At 39.9% G+C, this 24,981-nt stretch overlaps 1 protein-coding gene across 1 annotated transcript; it reads right to left on the bottom strand.

The window, feature by feature from the left end:
- Positions 1 to 5,535: 5,535 nt before the first annotated feature.
- On the bottom strand, positions 5,536 to 20,506 carry CPO (carboxypeptidase O). The gene is made up of 11 exons (XM_005144677.2): positions 20,415 to 20,506; positions 16,327 to 16,402; positions 15,845 to 15,969; positions 13,237 to 13,351; positions 12,088 to 12,189; positions 11,209 to 11,313; positions 10,401 to 10,511; positions 9,069 to 9,159; positions 8,301 to 8,503; positions 6,999 to 7,083; positions 5,536 to 5,804 (listed from the first exon to the last, which is right to left on the bottom strand). Exons 1-11 carry the CDS (start codon positions 20,492 to 20,494, stop codon positions 5,536 to 5,538), a joined length of 1,362 nt encoding a protein of 453 aa, XP_005144734.2. The 5' UTR covers positions 20,495 to 20,506.
- Between the last annotated feature and the right edge of the window lie 4,475 nt (positions 20,507 to 24,981).

Genomic DNA, 24,981 nt, shown 5'->3' on the forward strand with positions numbered 1-24,981 from the left:
CAGAATTACATCATTTCGGTGTGGAATGGCTTGTCATCCCCGAGGATGACCCTTCTATAATATTTCCTAGCCAACTGCTTGACACAGAGCTGGCTTTCCCAGATTTTTTCCTCTAGGTAATGATCTCTTTGGGTGTTTTCAAAATCACACTGTAATTTGTTCAGGTCAAACTCACAGGTAAGTGGTGAAGCAAACAACAGTGAATTCAGAGAGTTCCAATATCACAAGTGTTCAACCACATGGGACATTGCTTATCCCAAGGAAGATTTATTTTTCAAGTAGAAGCTAAGCATACTCCCCACAACCAATCTAATCTTCCCTAAAACCCCCAGAATCTTAATTTGTTTCTAACTAGGTAGCTTGGAGGGGGGAAAAAAGTCACAACATGCAAATCTAAAGAATACGCGGAAACAGGGACTGAGGTGAAAAGAGAAAATGTGAAGTAAAGGCCTTTCTCATAGATTCATGTGTTTCTCTTTAGGTTAGAAACTAGGAACACAAAATTAAATACAGACTTACTTTTTGTGTGTTAGATAATGGCAGTGGATGGGAGATCCTTGCTACAATTCATTGACCTGGTACTAGCAGTAAATGACATAAAAGCCTGTACTGCAATCTCAGGATGGAAAGTTCTGTTACGTGAGTCTGACAAATAGACTTTTACACCCAATTATCAGAGAGTGTGCTACCTGGTTATGCCTGTGCTCAGTATCTCCCTCATTAAGTTTAGTCCTTCTTCCGCCCTGCATCTCACTAATCAGAGCTAAATAATGTTAATCCTTTTCCTCCTCAGCCCTCTCCCACATAAAGATGTATGACGGTTTGAGAACAGAGCTTATATTTTCAAAACAAGGGCTCTCTCTTTTTGAGACTCATGCAGAAGAAGCTAAAGCTAGGAAAAATGGCATTCTGAATCCACCTGTGACCTACCCATTTCCTCTTTCCCACTGCTAAAGCCAGTGTTACTTACATCATTTTCAGCACAATAAATTTCCATCGTTTTCACAGATGCTCTCCCTCCTCTAGGGATTTTTCCATTGCAATTGGTACTATGCGATTCTAACTACCTCTCCCTAAATTACATTACCTTCATTTGAAGCATTCCCATGTAACAGAGTGCAGCTGTGATGCAATGTAACTTGGGTCAGTATTCTGAAGTGAATTAAAAGGTACGAGCATGACACTGCATTTGCTCTTTCTGCTTGCCACTGGCTGCCTTGTGAATAGGATGCTCATATTGTTTGCCAACTTGCAGAAAAGAAACTGGTTTTATGAATGCCTACTGTGCGCATGCACAGACACTGTGAAATTTGGCAGACAGGAGCAAGTTATGACAGGTTGTCATCAAATTATTCGGTTATATTTTATACCAACAAGGATTTTATACCATCCAGATTAATTGGAAGGAGGATGAAGGAAGTATAAAATGCATTTTAGACAAGATTTGCATTAAGAGTAACCAAGTTTGCTAATTCTAATGCTCAATCACAATCTCTCTTTATTTTTTCTTATTATTGGTTCCCTTCCAGCTTACTGGTAATGAAAACAAAACAGTCTTGGCCAGCCATTTATGTGGAAGGAAATTGTGAGCACAGCATGTCTCACCAAAGCAATGGGTTCTGGTGTGGTTTTTGTGCATGGTATAACCAGACATCCCATCTAGTCAAGAAAACCCAGCTCTGGATGAAGACAGAAGACACAGGGAATGAAATAAAGTTTATCAGGACCATGAATACCTACAGGTTCTAGGCTGAGAAAACCAAAGATGCGCCCAGGATACTTTGATTTTCACTCAGAGCCTGTCCCTCCAGTCTGAGGTAGATCCCAGGCTACTTTGGAAAAACGGGTGTTTTGGCTAGAGGGATTTTGAACACAAATGGCTAGGTCTTTGGCTGTCATAAATCAACACATTTCTATTTACAATAATGTCCGCAGCTCACTGAGAACATCTTTCTGTTTTTCTGAGTAGTTTTTTTCCAGTTAAGCCTGCTTCCAGTTTTCATACGTAGTCTAAAATGTTCAAGTCTGCGAGTTTTTCACTTAGAATAGAATCTGCACAAAGGAATTAATGTTTGAGTGGATTTCTGAAGCATAAGCAGTTTGCCAGGAAGTAGCTACTTGCACTGCAAGTGCTTCCCCAGGAAGGTCAACTGACAGAGGTATTTTCCACACTCCCCTCAAAACTATAGGTTTTTGCTTGTCCATTGTGTGATGCTCTAAGGATTGAGGCTACACACATTCATTTAATATTATAGTTCCCTCGTGATATCTTCACTTTCCTTAATGAGGACAGTGTTGCTGACTTGTTAGGAGCCTGAGGACTGAATCAGATTAACATATCATGGAGGAGAAATTAACAGAGAGGGGAGCTCCTTGTGTGAAATGGAATGAGATCACTGATGGCCCTGTCTTGAATCTTTATTTTTGTATGTCAGACAAAATGTTAACAAAGATAATAGAGAACACTGTTACTCAGAACTGCGATGCCCTTGTTTTTAATCAATAACCTGAATGACCCAAAGTAATTAATCCTTTGCAATGCTAATTATATAAAAAAAACAAGCATGATTTGAGTGTGGGAAAGAAAAGGAAGGGGCATGGGTCTTGTCAAAATTATTGGGGAGAAACAACCCCAATGAGTAGAAGAGTCATATAGTTTTGCATGTGTCAGAAGTCACACTGTTGTGTCGGTAGGATAATGCTGTGCTTCTGCTAGCGTGCAATAAATCAGAATGCAGCTCTTTCCATACTTCATCATCAAAGGAATGCAGGAGAGAGAAAGACGAGCAATGGATTCATGAAGTAAGGGGCATTTCAGTAGAGACATCCATACTATGTTTTTCTTTAAGATTTTCCTTTGCGAAATATGGTTGATGAAATACACCCCCTCTGCAGTGATTTTTGTCAGCCATACATACCACTATTTTACCATCACAAAAGGTACTCAGAGAAACCAGCAAACTGAGAGGGTGTATGAAATATATAGCCCATGTAATGTTTGTAAGGATCAACTTGCTGCAGTTTTGGCCTGTTAGTGGTTGTGGCTTGCTTGTGCAATGCTAATTCCTGAAAGGGGCTTTAAGCACTCACTGCAGGACATCTGCTCTGCAGTGGTAGGGAGGCAAGGTGCTGCTTCCACACAGCTTTCTTTTGTGGTTTCACAATGCAAACTGAGTGAGTCATTGCTGACAGATCCAAGGAGCTGTAAAACCAGGCATGATCAGTGTGCTGACACTGACTCTTCTAGATAATGCTAGCTAATGGTTATTGCCAAATCTTTGTCTCTCTCTCTTCTTTTTTATTTGCAAAGTCTACCTCTCCACTTCTGTGATTCTTCAATGCTGAGAACGCTGGATGCAAAATCTTGCCTCGGCCCCCTTTGAGGTGCCACATGCAGGATCATCTTCCCCTGCCTGATGGTGGTTATTACAACAAGAGGAGCTAATGAGGGACTAAGCCAGTCCACAGAAATCTGATAATTAACTTTGGGACACACCTGGTTGTATCTTGTACTGGTAAACAATTGTAGCAAATATACCCGAGATCCGCAAAAATCAGCTCCCTTTTATCTGGTTCTTGGCCTAAAGGCTATGCAATGTCTCTGAACCCAGTAAAGAAGGCCTGGTCATCAACATTTTTGTCCCAGTATAGTCAAAGGTTAGTTTTGAAAGCACTCAGAGACAGCCCAAGCTTGGGTTGGCTTTGGCAAGGTGCGCGTGTGGGCATCAGTTCCCAGAGGGCACTGCCATCTGCTGCTGGTGGCACTGGGGAGCTTCACTGCTGTTTGCCAGCAAATGGCTATGAAACACTCCTAGTCAAGCCCTGCTTGGTTAGAGACACCTCACAGTCATAGGCCAGATAGACTTGTTTTGTTTCTTGAAGTTCCAAAGACACAATACACAAATATAAATATAAAGACTTACAAGTCACATCCTAAAGTAAACGTAAGTTGGGGGGAGTGATGCTCCTGTGGGGAGAAGTGCTAATTAGTGAGACCTTCTGCTACAGAGCCCAGCAACAGATGGGTCTTACTGTAAATGAGTGGCTGGTCTGAAAGGCCTATGCTCTGGGGAACCTGCAGGAGTTAGACAGATTTAGCTACACCAATGGGTAATAATCTGTAGACAATGAACACAGGAGCTAAGGTCTGTCAACTTACAGTACAGACAAAATGACAATAGGATATGCTTTGGAAAAGTGACTGCAAGGTTTTATCCTTTTTATTTCTTTTTGAACAGTACCATGGTCAAGTGCTATGCATCCTTCTCTTGACAGCACTGGAAGAGAATTGGACTAAAGAATTTTTCAAGTTCTGCCTCAGACCCTTTGTTAGATCTTAGTCAAGTCACTGACTCTTGTTGTACTTTATAACTTGAGGACACTAATATTTCAGTCATTTCTATGTTCTTTACCTATGAGCTGTCTGGAACAAGCTCTTGGTCTTCATTTGTCATCACTAGCCTTCAAGCAGTCAGAGAGGAAAAATAGCAAGTTGGAAATATTTTTGTTTAAAATCTCTGGTTAGAACACTTTCAATTTTCAAGCAGGATCTCAAAATTTGCCAAGAAAATCAGACATTTTGTATAGACCCCTCTGCCCCCTGACTTTTTTCTATCAGGAAAAAAATCCATCCTATTATCTGTAATAGCCAAGCCTGGTAGACATATTTCTGGGATGTGCGAGTCCTGTATTAAAAACCAGACAAGAATAGAGGTTAAAATAGGTCTTCCCTATTTCAGTGAATGCCTTAGACCCTCTGATGTTGGCTGTAACAATACAGAAGCTCTTTCCTTGGTGTTTCTTTTTGAGTGGCTCAGGTGGAGGGTTCCTGCTCAATGGGCTGAAACATTTCCTTCCTGTGGCACTCCACTGAGCTTCCAGCTTCACATGAGTACCCCCAGCACATCCCTGCAACCTGCATGCTCTCAAAGGTTTAATGAAGCTTTTTTAGGAAGGAGCCCCTCAGTAAATAGGCTTTCTTTACTTACAGTCCATAATGAAATCGCTCAAGAGTCTGACTTTAGGATATTTTTTGTCTCTACCAGTTGCACAGTCTGGGAAGTTGAGGTTGCAAAAATCTCAGTCTCAGGTCTGCTCTGTAGGAATAGCACATCATCCTCATCTTCCTTTTCCCTTTTGTATTTTTTAAGGATTGGGCAATTTCTAGCTTTGCTAATCTGCCTGTATCAGCAAGGCCAGCTGATGGGGACAGTTGTGACAGAGCAGGACTGCGGATGACCAAGGAGAATCCCTGAAAACATGCTCAAGAACCAGGGAGTAACAGTACTCTGTGTACTCAAGCTGGTTTCTTGCAGAGCAAGCAAGTAAAGTCTGGGAAATTACCACAGCTCTTCATTCTTTCCTTTTCTGTAAAACATAGCTACCAAGACCATAAGTTGACGCTTGTATTTTGTGGGATGAGCCTTTATTGAAATACTTGACATTTAGTTCCTCTGTTCATGCAATCTTGTTTTTTCAAAGAGATAGATAGTGTACTTTGCATGGGAGTATCTTGCTGGGTTCTCAAAGCCATTTTTAAGAAACAGTCCATGTAAGTATGATACTGAGGTAAAGTCTTAGGCCCAGGCTGCTAGAGGACAGCATCACAGCCCCACCTGGAAAGTACTTGTGATCAACGTAGTCTATGATAGTTGTCACAGCCAACATAGTCTCCTCACATGTGGGCTGAATCTGGTCAGGGGGTAGAACAAATCCATGAGTACCCTTGTCTCGCAGTTCAAATGTGTAGGAGAAAGGAATGCCAATCATGTGAGCCCAGTCCCGTGAGGAGCCTGAGTTACTGTCTGTGAATTGAAAAATAAAGGGGAAAGAGCTGTATTAAGCATGGCTTGTTGGAAATACTTTCTGCTATAGTTAATGCAAGATTATACTAGGAACCCTGAACTAAGTAAACCGCATAGCACTGTGACATGGAGAGCAGAATTTCTAGGTATTGCAATTCTAAATTATACTAAAAGTCTTCCATGGAGTTTCCTAAGTGAAACAATTCTTCATAAGATTCATGAGTTCCAGGGATTCTGTGTTTTAAGCATTTTATAGTGACGAGTGTGGGATACAAAATGGATTGGCCATTTATCTGCTCTGGTACTTCATTTCCTACATTGACACTGCCTGGAATTTCTTTGTGTATTTGTTTTTAAGCATAATGTTGGTCAAGCTGGAAAAAAAATCTGACTATTCCCTGTATCATTGTTCATATGCCTCACAAATATTTTTTCTTACCTATTCAGTAAAAGTACAAACCCTAGCAAAATGCAGTTCTAGGCCTGAACAAGTTGTCTTATACATTGCCCATGCAGTAGGTGAGTCAAGTGACTCTGAGACTGGCACAGACAGACACTGTGAATATGCAAAACCACATGGGTACTGGAGCCAGCCACTTACTGTTTTAAGCGATAGACATGACTTTCTGCTTACTGGGAAGATACTGGGTTTACCAGGTAGTCTCTAGGGCCTGCTGGTCCTCTGTGTACAGACTGACAACTAGTATCAGCCGTGATGCTGTTTGTGATGTGGCTACCAAGTCTATTAGGAACAAGGCTGAAACCAACATATTTCACACAGAACTGCAAGCAGCTGCCATGTGATAATGTCTGAGGGAGTTACTGCAGACCTGATTGGGATTTTAATTTTTGCTTGACTCCAGTGAAGACAAATAGGATTTTGGCTGCTGACTTCAGCAGGATCAGGATGATCTATCATAGATCTCCTTCTGGCCCCTATGATGTATATGTGAGGAATTCATGTAGGAACTAGCTTCTGATCAATGCTTCCTTCTTTCCCTCAGTCAGCTTTATAATTTACAGTGTTATCTTGTATTAAAATGACTGCTGCTTAGATGTTCCACTGAACCAGCCCATTAAATATTACTCAAAGAGGAAACTCAGCAAAACAATACTTACTGATGCTTGTGACAGAAGAATGACTCTTTTCTTTGAAAAAACAGAACAATCAAAGGGAAACATAAAGAAACTTACATAAAATTAAAGAGGTTGATCCTACTTCATAGCTTGTCCCGTACTTTTGCATCAGGGCAGCAGCTGCTTTCTCTGCAACATACATCTGTAAATTCAAAATAAGAAAAGCATGGTCATCAGTGCCAGTACTTTTGGCAATTATTTTGTGTAGACCAAAATTTTTGTCTCTTTCAGTTTTACATTTACATGTGATCAGCTTTAAGTTTTGGTGTTATTAATTCAAGACTAGCGAAATCCATTACAAACATTTGGGCAAATTGCTCTTGACTTTTTTAATGCAAATTATGCTAAAGTTTTAAAAGTTACTCTTTCTATTAAGTAAAAAAAAATATTTGCTTTGTTGTAAAGCTAGAGGGCTGAATTTTGGAGAATCAACCTCTATGCTATATAGTGTACTGAAACTGACTGCAGCACTGATTGTTCTCACACTTGTTATATTGCCACAGACTCTGTATTCCACCGTCTTTAGAAGCTGAGCCATAGACAGACTAAATGAATTCTCCAATGACACAGATGAAGTCCAAACCCAAAATGCTTTGTGCTCTTTACTAGTGCTCCAGCTAGTTCATAAATCATAGAATAGTTAGGATTGGAAAGGACCTTAAAATCATCTAGTTCCAACCCCCCTGCCATGGGCAGGGACACCTCACACTAAACCATGTCACCCAAAGCTTCATCCAACCTGGCCTTGAACACTGTCAGGCATGGAGCATTCACAACCTCCCTGGGCAGCCCGTTCCAGTACCTCACCACCCTAACAGTAAAGAATTAATGATTCAAATTAGAACACTCAGAAGATGAGGGTTAGAAGTAACCAAGTAGGTGTCTACTTTGCTTCTATTCTAGTGAGCACATTTGGAATACTCTTTATAGACACAATTGCTGACAACCATGTATATATAATGTACTGAGATCCTAAAGCACTTAGGGGCATGGTTTAGTTGTGGACTTGGCAGTGCTGGGTTAATGGCTGGACTTGATGATCTTAAAGATCTTTTCCAACCTAAACAAATCTGATTCTTGTATGCAACAAGAATTTGGTGCTCTTCTCCACTTGCGCTGCACTGCAGTAACCCTCTCTGTAATAGTTCAATTTTCCTGATTTAAAGTGAAGGATTAGGATTAATTCTGTGGCAAACAGACCTTGCTGATACTGCATGGAGCAACAGTATCTCTGGGAGCCAAGCCCCTGAGTCAGCCCAGCTTCTCTGAAGGAAAGGCAATGGGGCAGGTAGAGTTGTGCCACATGCTACTGCCTGTACTTGTTCTCTACAAATGTAGACAATAAGTGTTTTGCCCTACCAGTTCTTCACTGTTACTTGCAGGTTCAGTTGTGGAACCATATGGAATGAGGATGTACTGTCCATAGGAGTGAATTGTTAAATAGCACAAAATGTCACTCTTCTTCTTTTCAATTAATTGAGCCACAGCTTTTGTCTCAGGTTCTGATTCTGGTCCAGATCCACAGAAGATGATACTGCTGCAGTTGTAAGAAACACCGATACCTGCAGAGGAATACAAAAAGTGAATCAAAGGAGAGGAAACTGTTCAGAGGAAACAGGGAAATCTACCTTGGAGTGTTAAGGCATGTGTCTATATGGGCAGGAAGACTAGATTGCTCAGTGGGACTTCAACATTATACCCTGTTGGTAGCAACTAAAATTTGCTACAAGACTGAAATATTTAACTCACATTTACAGGCTGACTGCACAAAAACACTCTTACACCACCACAGTACACCACCTGCCAGGGATGCTCCTTGAAATTCATGGCAAATATAAATATTGGCTGTTAAGTGACTAGCTCCTAACACTGCTACCTTGGAGCTGATGCTTGTTCCTACCGTGAATTAGAGGTATAGTTATATAAGCAGCAATTTTCTGCTCACAAAAATAAATGCCAGTTGAAAGTCAAGGATAATATTTTTACAAACCAGGTTTTTATTTTTACATCTGTTTTGATGACAACAAGATAAGTATTCCTTTCTTACAGGTCTTCATCTTATTTCAGAGACTAGCTATTACTCTTGCTTTACATTTGTATTGCTGAACTGAAATAGTTGGAACTTACTGCCCCAGGAGGAATTGAAGTTTCGGTTCAGATCTGTACCGTAGCAGGTGCCATTCATATATGGAGAACGATTTTTCCTCCATAAACGGTCCTAAATAAAAGTAACTTCAGTTACATAATAACAACTCAATAATCTGTAGGGCCTGGTAATAATATGAAGTAAAGGCGCTTTTACTTTAGACCTCTGCATTCTGAGTAACTCTTGCATTGTAAGAGTACAACTCTGTATGTAAGGGTGATAAAGCTTAGTGATGGAACATTTTATCTACTACCACCAGTCTGTCATCTGCCACAACCTTGCTTCTACCTTGAAATGAGCCTTCCAAGCTTTAAAAGAAGTAGTATGCTTTCTATGAGTACTCAACTGCTTCCATCCAGTGTTGCACTTTTAAGAAAGACTTGGCATTGTGAGGGATACCTGTGTGTCCAAGGGATGATAGCTCAACTTCTGTTTGTTTCAGATTCAGGAAGATGAATACTTTTATTGTCAGCTAATCTTACTGTTGCTCCTTGGTTCCCTGCTATATTCACTGCTGTACAGGTGTCCCTGCCCATGGCAGGGGGGTTGGAACTAGATCTTAAGGTCCTTTCCAATCCTAACTATTCTATGATTCTATGACTCTGTACTTATTTCACTGAGAGCTCACAGCACTGCCTGTATGGGCTTCCCAGCTGAATTACCAATGCATCCATTTGCAATGTGTGGTTGTGCCCCAAACCTGCCAGGGAACAAGCAGGATCCATACGGTGTTAGGCTGAGCTTGTTAGGCTGTGCGAAGGTCCTGTGTTAAAAGGTATTTTGGCTGGACTGAGGAGCCTGGAAGGATGATGAGAGCTCCTGAAGACCAACAGTTTGCATTATTCTCCTTATCAGAAAAGGAAGATTGTTTGAGAGGGCACTCCTGCTTCAAAACCAAATAGCCACGTATTTCACCTATTCTCCCCCTGTGCCATGCTGCAAAGGTGCTTAGACCCATCTGCTAGTTGAGATCTCTTGCAAAGAATGACTGACTCCTTCAGACATGCTTATCCCCAGCAGCCAAGCCTTGAGCTGTTAGTAGAGAAGTAAGTCCATCCCCAGAAACCCAAAAGCAATTGATCCTGTGGTTTTGTCCTCTTTTCCCAAAGCTCGTGACATTTGCCAGGAATTTCTAGCCCTGTAATCTCAAGTGACTGCTGATTTACTGGAAGAAACAAAATCTCTCAGCCAGGAGAGGATTTGTGTGAGTAATGATTCTGTTTAAGTATAATTGCTATGATTGTATCTAAAATTAACAAAACATGCTATGCACATCTAACTTTCCACCTAGTTCCTGGATTTTCATTACTTACTTTTTCCCAGGAATAGATGTAGCCATCAATATTGAGGACTGGCAAGATGTAGAGGTCCAAATTCTGCAGAAATCTGCTTATGTTTGGGTCAGATTTGTAATTCTGAAGAATCTGAACAGAAAAAAATACAGAGGATTGAGCAGAGAATCTAGTGTTAATCTGGGAAGAGCTAGTTTAGAACTATCATCAGGGGATCACCCACTACTGGATCTCACCATGGTACCCAAGATCACCTTGTTCCCCAGATGTGTTGATATCATAGAATCATAGAATGGTTTGGCTTGGAAAGGACCTTAAGATCATCTAGGTCCAACTCTCCTACCATGGACAGAGACTCATCCTATATCCACCTGTTGCCATTTACAAAACAACAGTGTATAGCGTACTTCATACAGATATAGGTATGAAAGCTGCAAGATAGCGTACCTGTGCACTAGGTACTTCCCATATGCATAGAACATTGCTATACCATATTTCAGGGTTGCTTTATTCAAGGGGGACTGTGGGTTTGTGGTGCAAAGATGTTTGATCCAAAACCACTCTGGGATATTGAGAGACTGCTATCAAGTTCAGTGTCTTTGAATCAATGCAGGTGGAAGAAACAATGAGATAACAAATATTCTCCCACATCTCATCTTAAACTCTGATTAGAACTTAGGTCTTCACAGGTATCTGTACTTCATATTAATTCTGAAAATAATATTTTAATAGAAAAGCATAATTCTTGATACCAAAATAGAGAAGAGAGACAAAGTATCTGAAATTATATGGGGTTTTTTATTCTCTCAGTGGAAAAGCAAGGACTCACTTCTTTCACAAACCACTGGCAGAAAGCTGGAGCGATCCATTCTCTGGCATGAATCCCACAGTCCATCCAAATGATCTTTTTGGTTTTATCCAATGGTTGACTGATCTGAAAGAGTGTAAAAATGATCATTTGGAAATCTGTTACATTAGAATACAATAGCCTAGCATAATACAGAGAGAAAAGCATGTGTCTTGATATGTTATTAAGCCATCTGAGATTATTATTATTACAGATATCGTTATGACTAGCTCCTTTTCCTAATAACCCCCCTCTCTGTAGTATCACAGGGCAAGAGTTTGAGAGTATCTGTTGAGCAGGAATGCCAATGAAACAGTTCATTTTTCATTTATATTAGTTATTCACAGGACTGTTTGTTCTCACTTTGAGATTTATTTAATTGTTTTTTAAGAAGGGGAAGCACAAAAAGGCAGGGAATCTAATTTTATACAGTGATAGGAACAGATTAGGCAATAACTAATACAATTATTAAGACTATGGTTTTTACTAGAATGTCCAATACAAAATGTCATGGAATACTCCTAGCAGAAAGGCTATATGCTTTAGAAGGTAATAGAAACAACAAAGCAAATCTCTTTATCCTCATGCACAGCTGTTGCCAGGCCAATTTCAGCTTGAATTGTATTTCTAAGCAAGACTTCAGTTAAATTTGTTGTTTTCACTGTATAATACCAATACCAAGGTTATAGTGAATATATATGAAAATTGGCAAGTCTTGTACTGTCGAGGACTAAAACCATTTCCTGTTATTTTAATGAATTGGGATGAGCACTGTTTTAGGAAAAATCTGAATCCTGCCTTTTCCTGTGTACTTTTTTATGGAGATACCTTTTATTCATTTTGAGAAAACTTCCCCCTTACCTGCAGATAATACATTGGTCGATTCTCGACTGTATTCCCCAGGTAGTGCTGAGTCACCAGCTCACTGTTGCTGTTCTGGATCTCAGTCATCCATTGATAAATCTAAATAGTCATAGAGTGTGAGTTTCATTCTCTTTCCACCTCCATTTCCAGATTAAAGCATTTTCTTTTGCTTAGACAAGTAATATTAGAGCTTATTTCAACCTGTGGTATCACTTAACACTCATGGAAGGCCTTCCACTTGTCTCTGTGCAAAGGCATGGTTGTATCTCACTGGGTGTTAGAACATAACATCACTGCAATACCACACTGATACTTCATTCTGAATCACGTTCCACATGCTCATCCTGTTGGGAATCTTTCTGTTGACTTCACCAGACATGGAGCCACACTATCAAATCTTCAAAATAGCACCACACTCTCCTCCTTATCAGTACTGATTTTCTCCATCTGAGCTCAGCAGCAGTCATCCCCAATAGGTAGCTCAAGCAAAACATATATGAGGTTTGACTCTGCTCTCTCACACTTACTATGTGGGTAGGAGGGAGAATACCAGCATGGTCTGCCTGTGTCCATGCTTATCCACTGGTCTATGAAACATAGCACCAAGAAGTCTTCACGACCCACCCTTATGACATTATTCTCTTCTTAAGAGAGGATGTCAAAAACCTGTCCTTAAATTACTTCTTTCTATAGATCTCTCACTGCTCATCTCTTCTTCCTCACCAGGATTCCAGAGACCACAATAGTCATTGCACTTCACATTTGTCTCAGCATCAAACATACTAATGCTTAAACAAATATATGCTAGAAATAATTATAAAGCATGATAGGGTAGAAAGGTAGCAAAGCAATCATCCAAACCCCAGATTATTATCTGCAAAACAATATGGCTGTTTCATGCAGAGCATTTAGATTTGGTCAGGGAAGAACTGAGGATTTAATCAAGATCAGTTGCAAATTCATGTTCAATTCAACCAGGCCAAGATTCTAGTCAAAGAGTAAGGACTAATTCTGCAAAGAAGAAAGCTAGAAAGAGCTCCACTGACCTGACTTCAGCTGAGCTTTCTGCAAGCACAAAGTTGCTTGTTGTGGCATTTACAAAATAGCAGCTACAAAGCAAGCAAGCAGTCTTGCATTCATCTTTACCTCTTCCATGGGGTGATACTGGGTATAGTCATAACCCTCTGGGACCTGCCTGGGGTTGCTCCTTTCCCTTGGCATGCTCTGATCCACAAGTTCCTGCACATCATGTATTAGGACACTGAGGGGAAAGGGAAGGGTGAGGTAAGAAAGAAACGAATCCCTAACAGTTACTGCAGAACTATCATGGTGGGTACATTGCTTACATCAACGAATGAAAGGATTTAGCCTCTTCTGTTGTGGACTGCCTGGCAAATTCACCACCATCAGCATAATGATTACTTTCATGTAAGAGGAAGTTCAAAGTACTGAGATTTTTGCTGGATTTAAACAATAAATAGTAATTTTACCAGATTTTTTCTTTTTAATTTTTAAGATTAACAATTTTATATATAAAAAGAAAGTGTTTAATATATTTCTTTTCTACACCAGTTGTACTTCTGGGCAAAACTCTAAAATACCACCTTTTGGGGAAAGGAGGGAAAAGTGAAAAATTTACCATTAGTGTTTCACCGTATTTTATGGAGACATTTTCAATTTGCAAAGACTTCACAGAAGATCTATTGCAATTTGCCAGAATCAGAACAAATCGCCTCTTTCCTTCAAAATGCTCTTTTTGCTTTTTTACCTACAAATAAATGAGTATAGCACAGGTGTGATTCCACGATCAAGGGAGTCACTAAAACCTTTTCCTTGGCTTCAGGAGACTTTGGATCACACACTGTGCTTTCTCAACGAAATCAGGCCCTTGTAACACTGTTACAAATCTCTGCTCATTGTAAACACTTGTGATAAGACAATTGCAAAGGCAGCTTAAACACTTAAACACTGTTGATTTCAACCACTGTAAATGCTAATGGGCTATTCTGCTGACAGTAGCACTGATTCACATTTCTGGAAATAAGAAACTTTTAAGAGTAGTTACAGCTGATTTTCACTCTAAGCTTTGATGTTTATTCACATCTGAACTTCAAACTAAAATTCAGCCAGTGTAAATTCCCTTGAAATGCAACCACACACGCAAAATGCCTTATCAGAGTCTGGTGAATTGAAATCCCAGAGTCTGACACAGTCAGAATATTGATGCCCTGATTATAATTTGTCATTTATGTCTCTCTCATTATATACCTAACTGGCATGTTACCTTCCTTGCATGTCAACTGCCTTCTAAAAGGTGGATCTGCTTTGAAAGTGTTACAGGAACTTTAACATTGCCATATTTTTCTCACCCCCTTTGCAATACAAAGCCAAGTTTCAGTTTCACTCTTGAATTATCCACCTCTTTGTTTAGGTCCCTACACAATGTGGATACAGTTCTAGACCTAAAGCAAGAAAAAAAAAATACCAAGCTGCTAATTTGAGTTTAGTTTTTAAATTTTCACTAGAATCAGTTGAAACCATCAGAATATAAAGAGCCTTGATATAAATAAGAGGTTGAATATCTTCTGGAATGTTGCCTAAGTCCTGAATGTCTAAACCTGGTGTTAGATAATTTGGACTGGCTTCCAACTCATCTCTCTCCATCTCTGGTTGTCAGGGCATCACACTTACTAAAAAGAATTAATGGGGAAAGATGCAGGATGTCAAGATCAACTTTAACACTTCACAGCTTTGAAGTGGCACCAATCATCCTTTAACTTATCTTTGACTGGTAAATATGTATGTGTATGTCCATAGGCTGTTTATCACCAGCCCTGAATGACTACAGAATTGTTTGTATGAAATATAGCTAGCTACTGGTTACCTGAAAAAGTAAATCTTATTTCAAGCCATTTGCTTTATAAATACTCTTTGCATCCGGATTAGATGATCTCCTAGTTTAAAGTAGAAGCTGGCAATCAGTGAAGATGTGTGGCTTGGGTAGGTGTAATAAAGCATCACGGGCCATTTGCAGCTTGTGGCTCCCAGCTGTGTGCACAATGGGCCCCTGACTCTGCGACCTTTGTCCCAGGCTGGAATGTCTCTGTTTGGCTGGATGGTACCAGGAAATTCTCAACAGCCTGGAGGGAGATAGGGATAGGAAACTACAGCTTGAAAGAAACTGTCTGAATATTCACTTTGTAAGGGCTCTTCTTCAAACCAAAGGAGCCGCAAAAGACAAGGGAAGAGGAGAGCTACAGCGACTGCTTCTCTTCAGTGAAATTAATTAAACCTTTGGGAACTCCAAAATAGAGAGGACCCTGTGTTCAAATATCAATGCTTTCCAAGAGCAAGGCATTCTCCTGTAAGTAGTGGTTGTACCAGGTTTGGCTCTCAGACTTTAGGCTAAATAAAGAGTTGCACCTCTGAGCTTCAACCTCTGGCACTGAGAAAGCAACAGCAAGAAACAAAACAGATTGGGCTGTCACAGATCCCAGCTCCAAATGGACAGCCCAGGCTAGTTAGAAGGTGAATAAACAGGGCATAGGCGAATGTGCTTTTAAAAATCAAAGGTGTATATATATATAGCATCTCTGCATTGGGCAGGTCAAGGTAAGTCAGAGGCACTTGGAACAAAGGTTGGCTCCTCTCATCAGTACTTGCTGACTGTTCGTTGGAAAGGGCTAGGTCATTTTGTGATAGCAAGGAATATTGCTAGAGCCAGCCTTTCCCATTGTGACATTAGAGGTTGTACCTGTAAGAGATCATATGCTGATCTAAGCTGTCTTTCACCTCCTGCATCAGAGGGACTGGGACCCTCACATGCAGGTCTTCTCCAGCCCCAATGTCTTCAGGTAGCAGAGGCTTCCACAAATCCAGCTGTGCAGAGAAGAAAGAAATGCATAGTCGAGCCAGTTTTGGAATGAGAAAATGTATATAATATAGAGTAGCTTCATATCAATAACTGGAATAACTTTTCTTTCAAATTCTCCCCTTAACCATTCTCCAACCATAGTGTTTTTGTTGGCTCAGGCACCACTAAGTAGAAGCAGCACCTTCACAGAGCCATGCAAGGAAACTAACTTCTTTCCATTAACAAGATCACTTCCACCCTACAGTAAGAAAAGTTAGTTAAAGCTTTTTCAAATTTACTTTAACCTTCATTCCTGTCCAAATCTGTTTTGTATTCAAAAACCCCACTCTGCTTTTTGAGTATGCATGGTTATTCTTACTTACCAGTAAACTGCTGCAAAGATGCTGAAGAAGTTGGACTTGCTCAAATGTTTCTGGCACAATATGCAAAACCTGATCCCTGGAAATTCAGCAGAGAGACAAGATCAGTTTTAATGTCTGTTAGAGTATCCATGATTCCAAAAGTCAAAAGGAGATATTTTGTTATGTAGAAGGAAGACAGAGCATGTAACTGAGTGCTCTTCCAAGAAAAACATGTCTGAGTCATGAATTCCTTGAACGTTTTAGCTGCGAACAGGACTAACTGATGTGAGTTTTCTGTTGCTCGAGTGTTAAGTCTACTTCCCTGTGAGTGGCAACTGTTTATTCACCATACCAGGTCCACTGAAATCAACTGCTCACATGAGCTCTGGTTGTCAGGGCATCTGTATTTCTGCCTTTGCAGAACCAGAGCCAAAACAAAATCATTTGTAATATATAATAAACTATTTATAAGATGTTCCAGATAGGTTCAGCATGCAAAGTCATTGGATAATCATGGTAAATGAACATTGATAAGAGCTTGGGATGTTCAGAAACTACTTATCATGAGAATAGCCAATTTATTCCAAAAATAGTGACTAGTGTGCTCTTCAGACTTGCATATTCTTACCCAGTTTGCAGGAAACAATAATTTCTAGTTCAGGGTCTATCATATTTCTAGCAAAGAAAGACACACAGATCCAGTGTCTGAGTGTATTATTTTTGTGAGGCCCCATGAAACTTTAATTTACTACAGTCTCAATCTGAAAAAAAATATTGACAGTTTACAAAGAACAACTTAAAATAGTTGGAAATGCAGAAAACCCAACTCTGTATCTTCTATTAAAAGCATCTTTGTAATTTTTTCAGTGTTCTATCAGATCAACTGATGGAACACTGATAGCAAGTGGACTCATAGCAAGTATGCCATTTCTAATGAAAGGGTTTCAGAATGAGGAGTGCATTTTGATGACTACATTACATCACTCAATGGTAAGACAGCAGTTATCCACTACTGATGTGATAGAATGGGGAACCTGAGAAGTGTTTGTATTTTTTAGCAACTACAGGGACCTCAACACGTTTGTGACGTGGGCTGATGGCAACCCTATAAAGTTTAACCATGCCAAGTGCAAGGTTCTACACCTGGGTCGGAGCAATCCCAGGCACAGCTACAGGTTGGGCAGAGAAGAGATTCAGAGCAGCCCTGTGGAAAAGGACTTGGAGGTGTTGGTTGTTGAGAAACTGAACATGAGCCAGCTTCAGTGTGTGCTTGCAGCCCAGAAAGCCAACCGTATCCTGGGCTGCATCAAAAGCAGCATGACCAGCAGGTCAAAGGAGGTGATCCTGCCCCTCTACTCTGCTCTTGTGAGACCTCACTTGGAGTATTGTGTTCAGTTCTGGTGTCCTCAACATAAAAAGGACATGGAACTGTTGGAACAAGTCCAGAGAAGGGCCACAAGGATGATCAGGGGACTGGAGCACCTCCCATATGAAGACAGGCTGAGAAAGTTGGGGCTGTTCAGCCTGGAGAAGAGAAGGTTGCATGGAGACCTCATAGCAGCCTTCCAGTATCTGAAGGGGGCCTATAGGGATGCTGGGGATGGAATATTCATGAGGGACTGTAGTGACAGGACAAGGAGTAACGGGTTGAAACTTAGGGGAAGTTTAGGTTGGATATAAGGAGAAAGTTCTTTACTGTTAGGGTGGTGAGGCACTGGAATGCCCAGGGAGGTTGTGAATGCTCCATCCCAGGTGTTATTCAAGGCCAGGTTGGATGAAGCCTTGGGTGACATGGTTTAGTGTGAGGTGTCCCTGCCCATGGCAGGGGGGTTGGAACTAGATGATCTTAAGGTCCTTTCCAACCCTAACTATTCTATGAATCTAATAAATACTGCTTCACAGTCTTCTTCACTGACTTCAACGGGCCTTGGAGCTTCTACAAAACTACAAAAAAAGAGCATTTTACATGTTAAAGCTTTTGTAACACAATTTCTTGTTGCAAAAGCCTTGCATGGCCGTAGTCATTATGGCCATCAATATAATATGCTCTCATCATTTGATGAGATAGCAACTGCTATCATTCGTGCTTCCATAAACAAATGTACAATTATCAGCTTAATATACATGCAAATAGAATTCACTATTCATTCACATTATCCACTGAAAAATAGGGGGATTTGGGGCTTTTTTTACGTCTCTTTTGAAAATATCACCTTTGTTGATAGAGAAACATAGAATTGATGGTTAAAATGGGCTGTTTACTACTGGTTCAGGAGATGCTGTTAGCATATAGGGCCTTCATCTGTGGGGCAAAATGATTACATTTGCATTGCTAACAGTTTGGTATAACAGCCATTATAACTTTGTAATAAATAAACCTTTTAGATACAGGATAAACATCTTAGCTAGGAGAACTTCTCAGCTGCAGTTCAGAGTTCATTCTTTCTAAATGCCTGGGCTTGCTTTGCTCTTTGTTTATCAGGGAAGGAAACAATATCCTGTAATATCTTTCTATCCTCATTGACATTATGTCTTAATTACACCAAATGAAAGAAATGCCAGACAGTCAGATTGCTGCCAGATGGCCAGCTCTTATTTACTGATAAACCTTTTACAATAGCCAGTGTGGAGACAAACAATTTTTAATAGTAAACTAAGATTAGAAAGCACACATTTGTTTATGATTATGGACTAAGACTCTCAGTGGAGAACTGCGAAGTCAGCTCGTGACCATGTGAGAACAACAGTTTTTAAAATACTACAGTTAAGCTTTCTTACCAAGTTGAAGGACTGTTCTCAGCATAAGCTGCATTTCCTTGGATACTATAGATTGGATATTTCACTTAAGCTGTTGAACAGAGCAAATGACATAGAAAATTGGCTTTACTAGTTATTTCATCTTTGTGCAGGTGCTGGCCACCTGAAGTCACACTGACCACTCAATGAAGAGTATTTTAAAATGCCATACAAGTACTCAACAGGTTCAGTCCTGGACAGCAATTAGAAACAAAAATGAACGCGACATTACCAAGAATCCATTGAATTATATTCATTGCAATCATCAGGCTCTGACTGCAACCCTGGTACAAATCTAAAGACTAAACATTATAAAAGGAAAATAACACATTTTAAAGAGAGAAATAGTGACTCTGTATATTCTGCCAGGAGCTTTGTCAGGAGAACTGTTAAATGAGTATGCTATGAAAGAACTTCTTTGCAGTAGGTATTGCTTTTTTTTTTTTTTCTCCTTTTAAAAGCTGTATTCTGGAGATATAATCAGCCTAGAAGCATTCAGCACTTTCATTCAGGTACTTTCTCTGTTTACTTTAGAAAATGCTGTGTATAAAATTCTATGTGGCTAGCTGGCTTCCACACTGTATTTGTGCCCCTCCTGCAAATCGCAATTGCTGTAACCTATCACTCCTTGTGAAGTTGGGGGTGAATGAAACAAAATAACTTAGATAGGCAAACAGCATAATTTTATATCACTTATTTTCTTACAAAGCATACCAAGAGTGGACAATAAAGCAAAACCAGATGTTTCATACTTTTCAAAACCATTAATCAGTAAAAAATGTGATAATCTCATTCTCAGGACACCTTGGGGTAAGGATTGTCTGGACAAAATTCATTAATTTTTTTCAGTTATTGATACAGATTTCCAGCAGGGTTCAATATCTAAGCTGCTTTTGAGACACTGTCTTTTTCACATAATTTCAGCTGTCTTTTATCAATGGGTATAATTTTCCACAGCCATCCCCCACACTTTATACTGAGAAAAGATATTCTATTCCTATGGCATCTGATTTCAAAGTTCATTATGAAAAAAGCTAAACCAAACAAATTTCAGCTAATGGAAGCAGAGCATCCTGAGGTGCATCTGAGGGGCATTCTGTGTCTCCTACAGCTGCAGCCATATCTTTTTTGGCTTGGATTTGGTTCCCTCTTTCTTCATTTCCCATCTTTATGTTCTCTTTCCAAATCTTACAAAGCTTACCACTTTGTAACCTTATCTCCAGCATTTAAATTCATAATTATTATTAATCTTACACAGTTTGTGGGAATTTCACTGCATGCACAATTCTTCATTATACCCCATTCACACTCACCCTTCATATTGCAATTTCAAGCTGAGTTTTTCAGGCATTACCATCCCGAGAGAAAAGATGACGGGAAGGAAAAGCCACATCTTTGTGCACAGAACCCAGACGCAACAGTGCAGGACTAGAGATAAGAAGAACTGAGCATTTTATTTGTACAGTTATGATATATAACCAGATTTCTCCTGGTAGGGAACCTGCCCTTGTTGAAACATTAACTTAACTTTTGAATAGTTCTATTTTTTTTTTGATTCTTCAAGCTCTCTTCCACATTCCAAAACATAATACGTACAAATAGCACATTCTCACTGAAGCACTTCTAAGAAGAAGATTTTTCTATATGTTACCTTCAAATCTTTGAAAATGTTATGTGACAGAGTTGGTAGTCATTGGAGAAAATGTTACCTGCAAGGTCCACAACAACTAGTGAAAAGTTTTATAAAAATCATAGGGATTGGAAGAACTTGAGAACAGCTCAAGTTCCTGCCTGCATTTGTGTCTTTGCGGAACACTTCTGCATCTCTTAAGTGCAGTTCTGCCATTTATCTAGCCAAAAAAAAGGACATGAAAGTAAGAACCATCATTCCTGTAATGGGAAAGTTTGGGAAATCAGAGTCTCATCTAAACCAGTTTCAGTTGGAGCAGATCAGTCTCTGACTATCAAATTTACACTGTCATAAGGAGGGTTTTTGTTAGTGGACTGGTTTGGATATTAAATTTCTTGCTTAGTTCATATATCAAGAGTAAACTGTTGAACTTCTGCTTAATAGGCTATAGTTAGACATATAGCACATTTCTTCAGAGAGAAATTGTTTCACTCAGCTTCTCTTTTGGATTAAAGCTATCCCATGATGATTTAATGCAGAAAATTGCATGAATTTGGGGTAGAGTCCAGCAAGTCAGCTTGTTTGTGTACATATGCAATGGACATTAACTATAATTATGGTATCCTTGTAAAGCAAAGTATGAAGTCCTCTTACACTACTACCAAGGCTGTCTTTCATCAAGTAAACAGGCAGCAGAACTGTCCAGTATAAAAGAGCACCTTAACTCAAAAGTATGCTCTCACTAAAGCAGGCTGTATGCAAGAGAATATGTTCTTCTTCACAAATCGCACCACCCTTCCTATTTTATTGCCATGCACTATAACCTGCTCAACAGCCTGAACCTGAAAACAGTGACTATTTCCCTCCATATAGATATCCAACCTACAGTGATGTCCAGAAGAGCTGAAGGAAGTCCAGGTTACATACAGATCCATTTGTGAGGAATCAGAAAAACAAACTCATGTTGGAAGACCATATTCCATACTGACACTCAGGACATCTCAGATAACCTTTGCTTTTGCTTCCTTTGTCTTCACCACTGATATGAGGTGGACTAATCTTTTGAAGTTTTCTTGTCTGTGCCCTTTTACCAGAGCTGGCTTTGAGCTTGGATTCAATCCCTTTACAGGTATTCAGAATATAGGAATAAGAAAAATGGAAGCATAGAGGAAAAAAACCAAAAGTCTTATTTTTTTTTACTCTTTCAAAAAGGATATGCACAAATGGAGAAAATCATGATACACACTAAAATTCAACTCCAGCCTAAAGCTTACATCTCCACACTGAAAGCAGAAGCTATCTATTCTGTGGTGAAAACATCACTCCTATGATGCCAAATAGTGATGAAGATAGATTGGGCCATTTTGCTTAATGGGCATAGGATTCAGAAGAAATGACAGTTGCTTGCTAGGTCTTTGATTCAAATTCCTTTGAAGTCTTGTTGACTTTAATGGGCTTCAGATGAAAGTCCTGTGCACATAATCATGCACATCTCTCACTGATTTAAAAAAATGAACTTGTTTTGGAACTTCAGCAGAAGATTTGTTCATAAAAGACAACACTTAAGTATGTCTTAAGTAGTTAACGCTCAGCTTGCAAGCAACACTGCTGAATCCACAATAAAAGCCATTAGAGACATTATTCTGCCACCAGTGCAAAAATATCTTGGGATGAGTAGTTAATGTCAACAACCCTATTGCCCTCTTAGGCATTCATAGTGTCTCAGTTATAAAGTCTGTTCTTTGGTCAGGTTCTTATTGGCAGCTGCTTATCTTTCCAGCAAATGTGGAAGGCAGCTTAATCCATTTATTTCCTCCTTGAAAACTGTGCAAAAAGACATGGGACATCCTAGGGAGAGGAAGGGTTGTAAACGCATGGCACAAACATGCCATCTGAAATCATGCAGTGTTTTTCCTTTGAGTTTACTTTGCAGTTCTTCTATACATTCTTCTTAGAGCTTCAGAGCATTTCTTCAGCACCAGTTTAGCCTCTCAACTGCCCTGTAATATTATAAGGGCAAAGCAAATTACAAGCAAATATTATTTCCACTACTTAAAAGATTAAGAAAAAAGGGGAAAAACGTGACTCCCCAAGGTGACACAGGAAGACTGCTGCAGAGCTAGGAATAGAATTCAGATGTCCTGACTCCCTGTCTGGTGCTTCCTTAAATATATAACCATCTGCTCTCCTGCTGGAAGTATAGATACTATATGCTGACTCCAAGTGGGCTGCTAAGCCTGTTAGTTTATCCTCTTTTTATCCCATACTGATATCATCTCAAGCTAAGCTGTTGGCCTGGAGTCAGAGTGATTTCCAGTGTTTGAATGATTCGACCTGCTTGTTATTGTTTTAACCTTGCACCACACATATGCTTAGCTATTTGTGACTTATCTGCATACAGTCTATGTAACAACAGCCACAAGCTAGAACTATTTTGTTTAAAGATTCCATCCTAAAGCATACCACATGTTTTAAACAACTATCGTATAGCAGTGAGTTTGATCCTGGTAGCTGCTTGCACCCAGATTTCCTACTGAGCTGCATGTAACTTTCAAGGACAAAGAGCTTATTAAAAAGACAAAAAACTTACACACTTGTGTGTCTCCACAAACATCAGTCATCATGTTAAGCTTTCCCAGCTCCACAGCTAAATCCTGCTCTGACTCCATCTGAACAAAAAGCCAAACTAGAGCTAGATGGAATTCAACATGATCATGATTTTTCAAATCATCAACTTGTTCCTGAGAAAATTATCCTCGAGTAAATCCCCTTCTCTTTTGCTGCAGAAACTCACAGTATGTGCACAACACAGAATCACCACCCAGTAGGGTCAATACAATAGCATGTCGATTAATGTGCCTTAAATCCTGGTCTTCTGAAGAAACTGAAGAAACAGGGTGGATAATTCAGCTGTCTTACTAAAATATCCTCTGGTTTTCACTGTGGCTTTACTTGGAGGAAGCACACAAAGAACTGACAGTTCTGTTTCCAATTGACTTTTCATAGGAGATGGAATACTGTATAGGTATTGACTTGTTCTATGAGTACTAAAAGATATTTCTGTCTTTCTGAGCAATGTTTAAAATATTCCAACTCTTTCTACAATATTAAATATATGGTCAATTCTGTAGCATATGAATATTCAGCAATATGTTGTGTGGTTTGCAATCTGAATCGTTCTTCCTCTCGGCATGCCAAGTCTTCAGCTTTCACAGCTTTGTTAGAGAAAGGTTCTTCTGAAACTCTCTGGACTCCACTGTGATTCAACAGTGCTAACTGTTCTCAAGTACCATTAGCTCCAGCAACAATCCTAGCATTAAGTGGGAATATACTGGAAGCTGTGCTGAGTTACGACAACTCTTCTAGAGCCATCTTGTGCAGCTTTTTCTCTTTCTCTGAAGTTACACTGAAAACACCCTATTAACCTTATATTTGGGATTTTAAAATAATCTTAAACCATGAAGAATTTCAGCCAGCGTACATTAGGTTAGAATGATTGTCCTGGGTTCAGCAGTCGCAGTCATTTTTCTTCTTCTTAGTAGCCGGTGCAGTGCTGTGTTTTTGACTTTCAGCTTGAGAACAACGCTGGTAAACCTTTTAGCTGTTGCTCAGTGATTTTTACTCTGACCAAGGACTTTCTGAGTCTCATGCTCTGCCAGGGAGGAGGCGAAGCCGAGAGGAAGCAGAGACAGGACACCTGACCCAAACTACCCAAAGGGGTATTCCATACCACAGCACGTCATGCTCAGTATATAAACTGGGGGCAGTTACCCTGAAGGAGTAGGTCACTGCTCTAGTCAGGCTGGGTATCGACTGGCAGGTGGTGAGTGGCTGTATCCTCTTCCCCTGTTATTTCCCTTATCATTTCCCTTATCATTATTATTATTGGTGGTGGCAGCAGTGGTTTGTGTTATACCTTAGTTACTGGACTGTTCTTATATCAGCTCGTGGGAGTTACATTATTTTGATTATCCTCCCCATCCCTCCAGGAGTGGGGAGAGAAAAAGCGGGGGAGTGAGTGAGAGGCTGCTTGATTCCGGATAGCCATCTGGGCTTAAACCATGACAATGATACTACTAGGGAACCTTAAAATTAGCTCCATTAAGCCAGCCTTAATTGTCCTGCAGATTGTCAAGTAACGAAGGATATTCAAGCTTTAGCTTAGTGGATCTTAGAACACCTCTAAGTCAGAATTCCGCCTAGACATTTGATGTTATGTTGTTGCAACATTGGTCGCTCGAGATTGACCC

This window comes from Melopsittacus undulatus, chromosome 8, assembly GCF_012275295.1.
Source record: "Melopsittacus undulatus isolate bMelUnd1 chromosome 8, bMelUnd1.mat.Z, whole genome shotgun sequence".
In the NCBI taxonomy this organism is placed as follows: domain Eukaryota; kingdom Metazoa; phylum Chordata; class Aves; order Psittaciformes; family Psittaculidae; genus Melopsittacus; species Melopsittacus undulatus.